Source organism: Meleagris gallopavo, chromosome 3 (genome assembly GCF_905368555.1).
Source record: "Meleagris gallopavo chromosome 3, MGAL_WU_HG_1.1, whole genome shotgun sequence".
Classification (NCBI taxonomy): domain Eukaryota; kingdom Metazoa; phylum Chordata; class Aves; order Galliformes; family Phasianidae; genus Meleagris; species Meleagris gallopavo.
In genome coordinates, this window is record NC_139406.1 from 90,553,037 (window position 1) to 90,566,897 (window position 13,861).

The 13,861-nt window shown below is 43.5% G+C and overlaps 1 protein-coding gene across 1 annotated transcript in view; it reads right to left on the reverse strand.

Annotated features, from left to right (window-relative positions):
• Window positions 1-1,197: 1,197 nt before the first annotated feature.
• SLC45A4 (solute carrier family 45 member 4) overlaps window positions 1,198-13,861 on the reverse strand; it is a 37,332-nt gene continuing 24,668 nt past the window's right edge. Inside the window, exons 4-7 of the mRNA XM_010709380.2 lie at window positions 9,648-10,723; window positions 9,450-9,549; window positions 8,238-8,449; window positions 1,198-7,545 (exon numbers count right to left, since the gene is read on the reverse strand). Of these exons, the coding sequence (XP_010707682.2) occupies window positions 7,183-7,545; window positions 8,238-8,449; window positions 9,450-9,549; window positions 9,648-10,723 (1,751 nt within the window). The 3' untranslated portion in view covers window positions 1,198-7,182. The remainder of the gene's footprint in view (window positions 7,546-8,237; window positions 8,450-9,449; window positions 9,550-9,647; window positions 10,724-13,861) is intronic.

Genomic DNA, 13,861 nt, shown 5'->3' on the forward strand with positions numbered 1-13,861 from the left:
ATGTCACAAGGCTGGATGTGACAGTGTGAAATTTTTGGTGACCCTACAATTTCACTATTTTAGTGGAGAAATACTAGTAGCAGGTGGATGATTGGACTGGATGATCATAGATAGAGGCTTTTTCCAACCTTGGTGATTCTGTGATTCTCTAAGTCTTAGCCTGTGTGTGGTCAACCACACAGTGCACACAAATGCTGCCAGGCACAGCTGCCTGAGCACCCCAACCTGTTGCATAGGATTTCTAAAATCTCTGTCCCTTCCTTGGCAAGTGGCATTACCTCTCCATCAAGCATTGCAGGCTGGTGATGGACATGGGGACTGTGTTACCAACCACCACCCCATATGGGAAAGGTGGATGTGGGGGGGTTGTGGAGAGCTCAAGGGATGCAGGGACTAACCCCCACTTGGGGTTGGTGAAGCGACAGCAGTTTTCCTTTCTTAGGAACGATCCTGCCCTGTTACTGAAAAGGATGCAGTGATGTTTCCCATCTTCCCCTTTCTTTGGCATGGTAGACCGAGCTGGTACAGGGATGCTTGGGGAGAGATGTACGAACCAAATGCTGCACAGGCATTGATTTCTCTGAGCTGATGCCACAGGGCCTGACAGATTGCCTAAGGAGAAGTCACAGACCAAATCCATCAAGTAAGTAACTGGAAATTCAACTAATAGAACAGAGCTCTTCATGCTCTAAGTTCAACCAGGCAGCTGGCATGGGTAATCTGATACAGGTGTCCCTTTCACTTTCCCCTCTTTTTACCTGCAGTCTGAGTGGTTAACCAGTTTTGTTGTGAACTGGTTTATTTGTAACCCACTCGTTACAACTCTTCTAATTCTCCGAAGCCCTCCACTGCACAGGGTGTCACACCATGGAAAAGCAAGAGGCTGATGGGCTGGCAAAGGAGGGGTGAGGCTTGAAGGGAAAACCCTAAACTCCCTGTAGTGCTGCTCTCAGCAATAGCATTTGCTGTCTGAGCAGATGACAGCCCCCTCTTCCCTTCACCTGGGAATGGGTCAGAACAACTAGGGCAAAAACAGAATCTGTATTCAGGGATGTGCACCCCTCCTGGGCTGCAGCAGTTTGCTCTTCTGTCTGGATTCCCTCCCCTGATATACCCAGATGTTCCAAGTGTCAGCTCCATCACTAAGTGCTTCCACCCAAGCTCCCTACAAACAACACAGGAATGCAAACCACAAACTCTTACTGAAATGTTTATTAAGATCGAAATTCAGAACAACGGATTGGAACACAATGTCTTGTGGAGTAGAATATCTCTAAATTGATTTTTGTTTTCTATGCATAAATGAAAAAAAAAAAACACAAACAAGATTATACAAAAAGAACAGAAAGTGCAGAACACAATAAAACAGTTCTCATGCAACAACTCTTTTTTTTAACCTTAAAACAGAAAATAAGCTCAACAGTGTAGAAATAAAAAACATACATACATTATGCCGTCTACGCACTCAAACATTCATCTGTGACATTACTTTTCTTTATCCCTTTTTCCTCATAAAACTTAACGTTATGTGTTTAACACATGCTTATAAACATTGCTAAACTCAGCAAGAGCTATTATAGTGCCCCAACTTAATAAGTTGATAAAAAAGTAGTTGTCATATGGCCAGTTCACACAGGAACTAAATATTCTCTTTTTTATTTTTTTCTGCTATGAGATGCCTATATGCAGCTTTCTATTAATATGAGGCATTTAAAATAAGCAGGTCATTTGGCTACCAAAAGGGCTTAGCGTTCATGTTACATCAGAATAAAGAGTAATAATTGAGAACTGCCAATTTGTTAATAGTTCAGTCTTTCTGGTTTTGGGGCTCTTTACTACAATTTGGCTACCACTGAGTAGTGAACAGGTGCAGGCAAAGGGATGATTTGCTCAAGGAAGGCTTTGCTTCCAGAGCTCTACCCACAACTCCAAAATTTAAGAACGTGTCAAAGAATGTTGAACTGAGGCTGTGTCCTGCCCTTTCTGTAAAGCTTTAGCAGGCCACAAACACAGCAAAAGCCTTTGAATTTAAGAAGAAACTTTTTTTTTTTTTTTTTTTTTGAGGGAAAATATTTGCCACTAAACAGCCATAATTTTCATCCATGTCAGACCTCTCCATGGTGAGGAACAGCAAGGCTAAAGGATGGGGAGAAGAAGCCAAATGCAGACCACCCCCTGGAAATGCAATTGAAATCAGATAACAAACTGAATATGTGAACAAGCAGACCCTGCTGCTCGAGCAGACTGAAGCCATGTGCTACTGCCATATTACAGAAGGACAACTGAGCCTTTAGAAAGTTATCTAATGTAATTTCTGAACTGCCCAGGCTGCTGAGCCTCTAAAGCCAAACAGCAGTTGGTACCTGAGCTCCTGCAGCTTGACTCTGGGAACCGCTTTTTCTTGATGCAACATGAGAAACAGAAAACTTTGGGTAGCATCACGTCTTAAAATGACCATTTTCAACGCACTTCACGAATGTTCAGCTTTGTCATTTAAGAATAACAGTTAGAGGACTCTCTGTTACCATAAAGTTTCTGCAAAGAAAAATAAAATTTGGTATCTCTTCTACACAGTCATTCATAACATTTCTGTGCAACATTTGGTGTTCATTACATTTATTTGGCCTATCGAAAGGAAGCAAGAACAAAACAGCTGCAAATAAAACCAACTTCTCTTTCGCAACGGATACTTCAAATGCCGAAGCTGCTACATGTGCTTGGAATATCATGCAGGAGTTTGCTTACTCACTTAAATAGGATACATATTTATAGCTGAGCTCGTCTCGCATCAGACAAGGATGAGGGAAAACCTGGAAGAACTCAGTTGAAAACATTGTCGAGTACAGTGACAAAGAGCACACAACCACCAATGGTATTTTGGCCCGAACAGTGTGTATATGAAGCAATATACACACAGACACATGCACGCACACACACACACCTAAAAAACTCTCAGTGATTGAACTAGAATTCATCGCAGAGACTGAACCGCAGAGTGGCTGGCGAGTCAGCTTCTCATTTAGAGAAAATTACTGAAAAGAGGAGCGACCACCAAAACTGCTGCTCCCTGTGACGTGACTGCCTGCCTGCCTGCCTGCCTAGCATGGAGGAAGCTTTCCCAGATATCAACCACAATTTCCTCCACCTTCACTGGCAGGTGTGATCTCAACCCACATTGCTGCAAGAGATGCACCACCAAAAGCCTGCCTTCTGTGATGGTGATAAAGGTGATGAAGGCCAAGCTCAGCACAGGGTGGGCAGATGCATTTTTAATGATGGAACTGAGGCTTTATTGAGGTATCTGGCAATAATCATTACTGGTGCTGTTGTCATTCAAGTGCTCAGGGGATTTGGATGAGATGGGAAAAGGATGAGGAAGGCTCAGCCCCGCTCACCACAGGCTCTGCAGTTGAAGCTGGGAGGGTAAATGCCAGCTTCCCTCTGAGAAGAAATTATTTCAAACTGCAGGGAAGGGCTCCAAACAAAAGGGGAAAAAGACACTCTGTGTTTCAAGGAGCACTAACCTCTGCTGGATTTACTGGCTTCCTTCCTCCTGATGATGAACAACCCACATCTTACCACAACTGCTTACTGCCAGCGCTAGCCAACACAACCAGATTCGTATTATAAAGAGCCTGTTCGGGTCATAAATCTCTATGAAAGTCAGCTAACCAGCAGGAAGGGAAACATTCCGAAGAAATTATTGCTTCTGGAATCTGTAATTGCCAGCCACAAACAGTTTGAGCCCAATAAGACTCTAGTGATAACCCAATGGTGCACAATCCTCACTGTGCCTTTCTGAGCGGTGCGGTTTGAGCTGTTCTGCTTTCATATGAAATACTTCAGGACGTGCAGCTTGCCGACAGCAGAGTCCTAGTGAAACACTCAGCAATCTGAGCTCTATCAGTGTCTCATGTAGGGGCGTTGCACGCCACCCAAGACTGCAGCAAAATTCATTAAAATTGTTTACAGTACAGAGCAACTTGGAGTGAAACCACAAAACCACAAACCTACTGCAATGAAGGAGATGGAGCACGCGGGATAAGTTGGACTATACAGTAATACTGGCAAGCAGCAATGATACTTGCTGTCATCAGGAATTAAGTAAAGCCCCTTCAACACTCTCTTCTGCAATAAAGACGTAAAATCATGCTAATTTATATTTTAATTGTGACAAAAAGAAAAGTTCTGTCTCAAAAGGTGAAGGACGCATTTAGAAATAAATGAGTGCCTGCTCCACCCTAAGATGTGCTGGGGTAAAAAGGAAAGTTCTCAAATTCAAGAGAAAGCATTATATCAACAGATGTCAGAAACGATCCCTGTGAGCGCAGGGGAAGCGAGCGCGGTGCTTTCACAGCCTGGCCGAGGGACAGGAGGAGATGCTTTGGCAGGGGCTGCCCGAAGTTAGTTCTTCTGGCAATACTACAAATACTTTGGTGTGTTTACAATGGATAATTATTTCCTTCGGTTTTGTAGGGCAGTGAAATAGAGCTTCCTGTTACAAAGCAGTGTGCATATTTATGTGTTACAAACACACTAAACAATGTCATAAACAATCCCATATCTGGATTTTAATGTCAGTTTCTGGAAATGAGGCTGGGACAAACTGGACCTCTCTGCTTCTGACTGAAATTCTCTAGGTTTGAGATGTCATTCTTCCTCCTCACCGCTTGCCACGACACAGAAAACTAAATAAACGCATGCAACATCAGTCTGCAAGAGGGAGCTTCAGCATCTCCTCCTTCCTTGCAGCTGGACCTCGGTGACTCGACTGTGCTGTGAAAGAAACCTTGGCTTACAAAGGTGCAATGCAGAGCAGTAGTGGTTGGAAGCTACATTCACATCAAAGGAACTCGTGAGTGGTGGGGAAATAGGTAAGGCTGGCAGCGACCAGAAGAGCTATAAGAAGTGTAGCAGAACCTTGCAAGAACTAAGGTTCACATAAGGAGTACTTGATAGTGTTCATTTAAACAAAAGCAGAATCTTCAAGAAGTTTTAAAAATAAAATAGTAAAGCCACTTTAAAATGTCTAACTCAGTATGTATTTTACAAGAATGCCAGTTATAGGGTGAAATATAACACGTATCTCTTCTATATATATGAATATCACCAGAATATATTAAATGTAACTGAGATGATAAAATTCACGGCAGAAGTTCAGTTAACGTATTTCTCACAACTGCTTTCTTCAATAAGGTCTCACATTCTTCAGTAGTACTATTCCCCTGTCAGAACACAGTTCACAGTATGTGTTCTAGATAAAAATAATATTCACCTTAAGAAAAAAAAAGAAGGCTTTTTTGAGACACTTGGAAAAAAACAAAAAAAGAAGTCCCATGCGATTCCATGTACTTCAGTGCTCGGAATTCCACCAGCCTAAGCACAACACTGTCACTCTTGATAGCAGAGGACATCACACTGACTGACAGCCTTCAGCTCACAACACACGTATGCCACCAGGAATTCGTCACCGACGCCAGCCAAAATTGCGTGTCAGCTTCAAATATACCAAAACATACATTTCTTAAATACATCGACAATTCAAGTAATTTATTAAAAACTGCTTTTCATTTTGAAATATATATTTTTCTTTCGAGTGACTATATTGCAGCATGATTTACACATGCAGTTAAAAGTACTGTAGTATCACAAGTTTGAGGCAGCAGAAATCTTACGATGAGCTGTGATTTGTCTGTTTATAGCACATGGACTGACTGCAGCCCGTAGGTCCACGCCAAAATGAAGAAACAGCATCACAAACGCTCCTTAGAAGACGACAGATGGAAGTTCAGTTTCTGAAGTTGCTTTAAGTGGCTGCCGGATCTCTGAGCTTTGTCTGCCCACGGATCGGGGCACTGCCAGCAATCCAAATAAAACTGTAAATCAGATTAGCTCAACTCTTTTAAACTCTTCATAGAAAATGTCTTTGCACTGCAGCTATGTCCTGAATCAAGGAAGGGGCACGGAGGTTGCACTGACGAAATTGGTAGAGCAGCTCAGAAGAGCTCCAGCCTACAATTCCTCCAAGATAGGAACTGGAACAGCAACACATGTGAGTGGATTGGATTTTAAGGCCTAAAAACTGTTTCTGACACAAATTTGTATACAACCAGACTATGCCATAAAGTTACAGAGGTAGGCCTTTGGTTCACCTTGTACTGACTCTGTGCCTTTAACCTGACTGCTGCGTTCCCAGCTGGAGGTTAAAGGAGCAAAAAAGTGCAAGTAAGCAATAACTTCCTTCTACCAAATGAGAATTTGCACACCCATCCCACAAAGCTGACCTCAGGGACACCCTCCTCCACGGCAGCTTCATCCAGAGATGATTAAGTTTAAATGCCAAGAAAGCCCCAGAGCTCACCAGTACGCAAAACTCCCAGCTAAAAATTGTCACAGCATATTCCAATGACATTCATCAAATTCAGCACTTGCAATAAAAACCTGTGAGTGCTGATCACCTCTCCCAGCTGCTGTCCTTCCACCTACAGTTCACATCACGCACCCAATGTCACCTACAAGCAGCAGATTTGGGAGTAATTGTTGAGCAGTAAGACCAAAAGGATTCACAGCAGTTTCTCAGAAACTGCAGTAATTGCTTTTTTCCTTGAAAATGAAACAATTCTGTAGTAATTGCACTAACAAAAATATGACTTCTAAAATTAACGTTCAAGAATTGTAGCTTTCAGACCAATAATATGCTTATGAAAAGAATTGATCATGATGTCTAAGCATTTCATTCAGCTACTGCACTAGTGAAATTGGAAATGTTCAGACAAATAAACAGCAGGAGACTGTAAGTCAAGATAGCTTCCATTTTCAGTTAGTTTAAAAACAGCTGAAAACTTAATTTTTCTAACTGCTAATTGTATACACTGTCTCATGCAGATTAATAAAACTTATTTGAAATCTAAATGTTTTGGTAATAAAAAAGTGTTCAGAAATGACATTTCTAGGTTGTAGAGAAAGCAATTAGCATCATAGCTACCTGTTCAAACCTATATTAAGGACTACAGAACTTCATTTACATTTTTGCATGAAACTGCCTTTTCTTCTGCAATTTTAGCTACAAGTAGTGAAGATTCTAATTTATTTTCCTGGAAAAAAAAAAAGAAAGAAAAAAAGAAGAGTTCTTGATCCTGCACCTGCACTCCCTGGAATGTGGGTGAGCAGCAAGCGGTGGGCTCACACAGCTGACTCGCCCTCCAGCTCCGATGCGGTGGTTCCTTTGCGTGTGAGTTTCAGGACAGTTGGCTTCTCTGCGCTTGTGCTGTTGCCCTCAGTTGTCTCTGGAGGACCCAGTCCTTTCTGTTCTTCTTTTGGCTCTTCATTGACTTCGGGATAAATCACCAAGAAGGTAGCTGTCAAAAACCCCAGGAAAGATCCCACTGAAGCCACCATGGGAATGACTCTGACTGTGCCAACTGCGTCCACCACACTACCAAGGGCAGAGGCCACAAGGATCTGGGAGATGTAAACCTGACACGACAGAATAGCACAGTCTATGCCAAATCCTCGCTTTGAGTTCCCAGGGCTGTGGTGAATGTACTGGAAAAGACAAGAAATATATGTTAGGAGGTAAAACAAGGGAGGAAACCGCATATTCCAACACTGCGATCTTCCCTGAATGTCTCAGCCACGATCAACTTTATGCCATCGTTATGGCACCACACTACGAATGTCCAAAGCAACAGCCTCCTTATCTCCTCCTTACACTGAAGCAGATATTTACTGGGGCACTCCTACATGAACTTGACTCCCGGATTAGCATTTGTAAGAAATTTACATGAGACTCTTGGTGAAAATTATTTCTGTGATTTTAAAAAGAATCTCCCTCCCGATACCAGGAGAGAAATGTGTTAAAATATATGATCCTCATGTGGTTTGTAATCCAAATGTAACACTTCTAAAATCTGGAAAGTAAAGATGTCCTCAGTTCCAGCAAAAATGAGGACATTACATCTCCCCACATCCATAGTTGCATTTCCAGACTCACCTCAAGATCTAAGACTGCCAAGAATCTATCATATCCTCTCACACCTCAGCACAGGATAAAGCAATTTGGAGAAAACCCTACAGAGAACTTCATGCCAACTCCATCTGACTTAATTAGCAGCTGCCAAGGACAAATCTGTGCTACAAGCAGGTGTCTCAAAAAACTGGCTTTAGTAAGTCTCCTCTGTAACTTCGATCTTCAGAAAAGTGTTCATGCCCTGCTTTGATCAAAATATTTCACGTACCTCTTTAATATCATGGTATTGTCCCAAAAGTGCGTAGGGGCAGTAGGAGATGCTCATAGAAACTATTCCCATAGTGCTGATCATTATCATGGTGACGTACACGTTGGGGAATATTGCCATCACTGCAGTGCCTAGAGAAAATCCCAGCGTGCCCAGGATGTAGATCACTTTTATGCTAAGGTCATAGTTGTCCAAGTATTTCTGTAACAAAGCTGCAAAGATCAAGAACAAAACAAATGCCACCTCAGGGTTTGAATTTTGGGTGGTCCTGTGTAGAGCCAGGAGTTGGACTCGTTGATCCTTGTGGGTTCCCTCCAACTTGGGATATTCTATGATTCAGTGTCCTCAGTCTCTGCCTCAAATACCTCAGTCTCTGTTCAGACACTAGCTGCCCACCTGAACTTTGATTTGATGTTTCTCAACAAAGAGGCAGTCTCCATGATCACAGAATCACAGAATGGCCTGGGTTAAAAAGGATCATAGTGATCATCTGGTTTCAACCCCCCTGCTATGTGCAGGGTCACCAACCACCAGACCAGGCTGCCCAGAGCCACATCCAGCCTGGCCTTGAATGCCTCCAGGGATGGGGCATCTACAGCCTCCTTGGGCAACCTGTTCCAGTGCCTCACCACCCTCAGAGTGAAAAACTTCCTCCTACTATCCAACCTAAACCTTCCCTGCCTCAGTTTAAAACCATTTCCCCTTGTCCTATCACTATCCACCCTTGTAAACAGCTGTGATATTGATCTGTGCAGATGTGCCTGCACATGTCCTGCCAAAGGCAGAACTTAGGTTTGTCAAAAGTTTTCAATTTCAGAGTCTCCAAGCGTAAACTGTTATTGAAAAGCAAGAAAAAGAGTTTCAGAAATACTGAATTTTCATTGTGATAAGAAGATTTTGCATATGCTTTAATCTTTTCAAGCAAAATTACAGTTTCTTTATACCTAATTAGATTCAATTCAATGCCCTCTGATGCCATTTTGTGCTATATGCCACTTAACCAATCTTTTCATATTTCCCCCTCTTCATTTGAAGGAATTTTTTAAAATTATTGATACTTAAAGGAACCTCTCTGCTTATGACCACCTGAAACGATTTTCCAAAATATCCTTCACACAAACAAGGAGGCAGATGCTAACTGAAGCAAAAATAACTTTCACCTTGTAACACATTTATGAGGTGCGTTCCACTGCCTTGTGCAGAGTCTCTTACCTGAACAAACGGCAGCAGTAGCAGCATAGATTACCAGTCCCCAGCATCCCATCTGAACTCCAGCATTATAGGCATGTAACTCAGTTGAATTAGAAGGGGCCTGTGACAAACACAAATTCAAAGCCACTTTCTTTTAATGAGCACACCCCAGCAATGAGTAGCTGTAAGCAGGTTTGCTAGAAGTAATTGTCCTCTTACCTTTGGATCACCCTGAAAGATGACCTGGCCCATGAAATCTGTATAGAACACAGCTTCAGCAATGATCGAAAACCAAGTTAAGAGGTGACAAACGCACAATCTCAGCAGCTCTTTTGGCATCTTTAGCATTGACAACCACAAGAGTCTGACAGTTGTTTCAGTTTCCCCCTCTTCGCTCTCTGTGTCTCCACTCGAGTTTGTTGTGCCACTCTGATTCCTGTGTCTGTACCTCTGCCGCTGCCGCTTCTGCATGTCATAGATGTCATTCATGCTGCGTGAGGACTTTATCAAGACGATGGCATTGGCCCGACGAAAGCGATAGCGGTGAGAGCCTATTTTGCCATAGTATGAGAAGGTGTATGATGGCTGACGGTAGAACATGTGCCTCCGCCTCCGCATGGAGTTTGAAGTACTGGATTGCTTCATGCCTATTCTAGCGTGTCCATTGAGGAATTCTTTTGGTAGGGAGCCATTCATATTTGGGACTTTATCTTCATTTAAGCGATTATCAAGCAACATTTCCTCCTCTTTCTCATTGTCCCTGAGGAAAGCAGACAGGTGGTTGAGTTTGGACTTCATGATCTCTTGGCTGGTGTTGTGGGGAGTGTTTGGATACGAAGCATCTTGAAAAATGGAAGGTTCGATGTCATGCAGAAAAAGCAGCTCCGATTCAATTTCCAGCGTAGCATCAGGCATATGCAGAACGGAGTCACTCTTACTTCTTACAATGTTCACCTCGAGGAACTCCATATTGAGATCATGCTCTGACTGAACCTCATCGTGGAACATGGAGGCTCCGTATGGCTCCTCCTCACTAATTACATTCAGTCGATTCAGAGGGGGGAGACTACCACTGAATTTGACACTAGAAAGTGTGTCTCCTTCCTCATCAATCCTGTCCTGCTGAGGGTTATATTGCTCTTCTTCAATGCTAAAAAGGTGGAGAGCAACAGACACAGAGAAGATAATGGCTGCAAAGAAGAAAAGGACTTGCTCTTGAGATTTAAAAATACCACCCAAGAAAGTCTGTGTCCAGTCCAGCCCTCCTAACATATAACCGATTGCTCCTCCAAGACCTGTGCAAGAGAGAAAGGAGTTTCGTCAGTAAGCAATAACCTCAGATCACCAAAAAAGCACACTCAATCTGACAAACGAGCTGCTTACACCACACAACCTTAAAAAAATCTAAATGAAAGCTTCTTTGATTTTGGTTTCAAAAGTTAAGAAAATGACAGATTAGTTCACTTCTTCAGTAGTACATCTTCTTTGTGACACGCTGATGTACTCTAACTCAGGACCACACGGGAGGGAGTTTCAGGACTAATTTCTGATGTCCTGTCCCTCATGGTTTTCATGCATCCATAAATACACAGAAGAGAAAGTAAGACGCTTTTGTGCAAAGCTGTGTTTTTTGAGGCAGTACAGCTGCTACCGCATGGGAGGCAGGCAGTTGCTCCCATATTCTCAAAGGATGTGAGGTACCTGAAGTGTGTATGCTCGGGGAAAAGAGGTAAATATAGCACTGTGTTTGATGATTGAAGACTGAAGATGTCTTCAGATTGATGTCTCTGAGTCATAGAATCACCAAGGTTGGAAAAGGCCTCCAAGATCATCCAGTCCAACCATCCGCCTACCACCAATACTTCCCCGCTGAATCACATCCTTAGTACATCTAAACATTCCTTGAACACCTCCAGGGACAGTGACTCCACCACCTCCCTGGGCTGCCCATTCCAGCACCTGAGCACCCTTCCAGAGAAGAAATTCTTCCTAACATCCAACCTGAATCTCCTGTGGCACAGCTTGATACTATTCCATCTCGTCCTATTGCTAGTTATGCCTTAGAAGAGGCTGACCCCCATCTCACCACAACCTTCTTCCAGAGAGTTGTAGAGAGCAATATGGTCTCCTGAGTCTCCTCCAGACTGAACAATCCCATACTAAACAATCCCAACAAATGAACACATACTGCTAATGAAAGGTGCAACAGTAACTCAGTTGTCTGTCAGTTACTGCCTTATTCTCATTTCTACATATATAAGGCTCATTAACAAGTACAGTACCTGGGTTTAAACCGATTTTCACTTTACAGATATATTAAGATACATTCTCTTTCAGGTTACACTGCTGTTACTCTCTCCTCTGACAAGAAGGAATCAGGATTAACAAGAGACACCACCTGAATTTGCTCCAGTTTCCCACTACTCAGTTTTGTCTGTTCAGCATAAGCTTCAGAGCAGGGTCTATCCCATTTTCACAGAATCACAGAGGTTGGAAGGGACCTCAAGAGATCACTGAATGCAACTCCCCTACTAAAGCAGGTACCCTACAGTAGTTTGCACAGGTAGGCATCCAGACAAGTTTTGAATATCTCTACAGAATGAGACACCACAACTTCTCTGGGCAGCCTGTTCCAGTGCTGCATGACTCTAACCATAAAGAAGTTATTCCACATGTCAGTATCGAACTTCCTATGTACATGTTTTAGGCCATTACTCCTTTTCCTATTACTACACACCACCGAGAAGAGCCTGCCCTCATCCATTTATCTTCCACTTCCCTTTAGATATTTATAAACATTTCTCAGATCCTTTCTCCATCTTCTTTTCCCCAGGCTGAACAGACCCAAGTTACTTTACTCATATGGCAGATACTCCAGATTGTTTATCATCTTCGTGGCGCTCTGCTGGATTCCTTCTAGGAGATCCCTGTCTTTTTTGAACTGAGGTGCCCAGAACTGGACACAGTAGTCTAAATGCGGCCACACCAGGGCAGAGTAAAGGGGGAGGATAACCCTCTTTGACCTGCTGGCCATGCTTTTTTTAATGCACCCCAGAGTACCACTGGCCTTCTTGGCCACAATGGTACTCTGCTGGCTCATAGCCAACCTGCTGTCCACCAGAACAACCAGGTCCTTCTCCGCAGAGCTCCTCTACAGCAGGTCATCCCCTAACCTGTACTGATGCTTGTGGTTACTCCTCCCCTGGTGCAAAACTCACTTGTTCTTGCTAAACCTCATTAGGTTCCTCCCTGCTCAACTCTCCAGTCTGTCCAGGTGTTGCTGAATGGTAGCACAGCCTTCTGGTGTGTCAGCCATTCCTCCCAGATTTGTATCACCACCAAATTTGCTGAGGTTGGACTCTATCCCTTCATCCAGCTTGTTGAGGAAGAGCCAACCCAGCACTGACCCCTGAGAAACACTGCTAGTTACAGGGCTCTGGCCAGACACTGCACCACTGATGACCACCCTCTGAGCTCTGCCAGTCAGCCAGTTCTTAATCCAACTCACAGAAAATGTGGGATAGATGAGTGGTTGGTGAGGTGAATTTCACAACGAGGATGTTGTGGGAGACACGGTCAAATGCCTTGCTGAGGTTGAAGTATACAACATCCACTGCTCTCCCCTCATCTATCCAGCCAGTGATGACATCACAGAAGGCTATCAGGTTAGTCAAGCATGATTTCCCCTTGGTGAATCCACACTGACTACTCCTGATATCCTTCTCTTCCAATCACTTGGAGATGGCTTCCAGAACAAGCTACTCCATCACCTTTCCAGGGACAGAGGTGAAACTGACCAGCCTGCAGTTTCCCAGATCCTCCTTATCCTTTCTGAAAACTGGAGTGGCAGCAACTATCTTCCAGTCTTCAGGCACCTCTCCCATTTGCCAGGACCTTTCAAAGTTGATAATCACCTCTGCCAGTTCTCTCAGCACATGTGGGTGCATCCCATCGAGGCCCATCTTGAGCATGGAAGAAGTGGTGTTTATGCACCAATCAGCTCTCATGGGCCCCCTTACTTTCTAACACTCTAGCCCATGGGACATAGAATCATAGAATCCTTAGAGTTGGAAGGGACCTCTGCTGGCCATCTAGTCCAAATCCCCTGCAGTGAACAGGGAAACCACAGCTAGATCAGGTTGCCTTTATCCAGCCTTGCCTTGAAAGCTCCAGGGGTGGAGCATCAACCACATTACTAGGTAATCTGTTCCAGTGCCTCATCACCCTCACTTTAAAAGATTTTTTCCTTATATGCAACATAAGTCTGCCCTCCTTGAGCATGAAGCCATTTCCCCTTGTTGTATCACCACAGATCCTGCTAAGGAGTCTGTCCCCTTTTTTCCTGTAGCTCCCCTTCATATATAGAAAAGCCACTATCAGGTCATCTCTGAGCCTTCTCTTCTCCAGGCTGAACAGCCCAAGTAGGTCTCTGA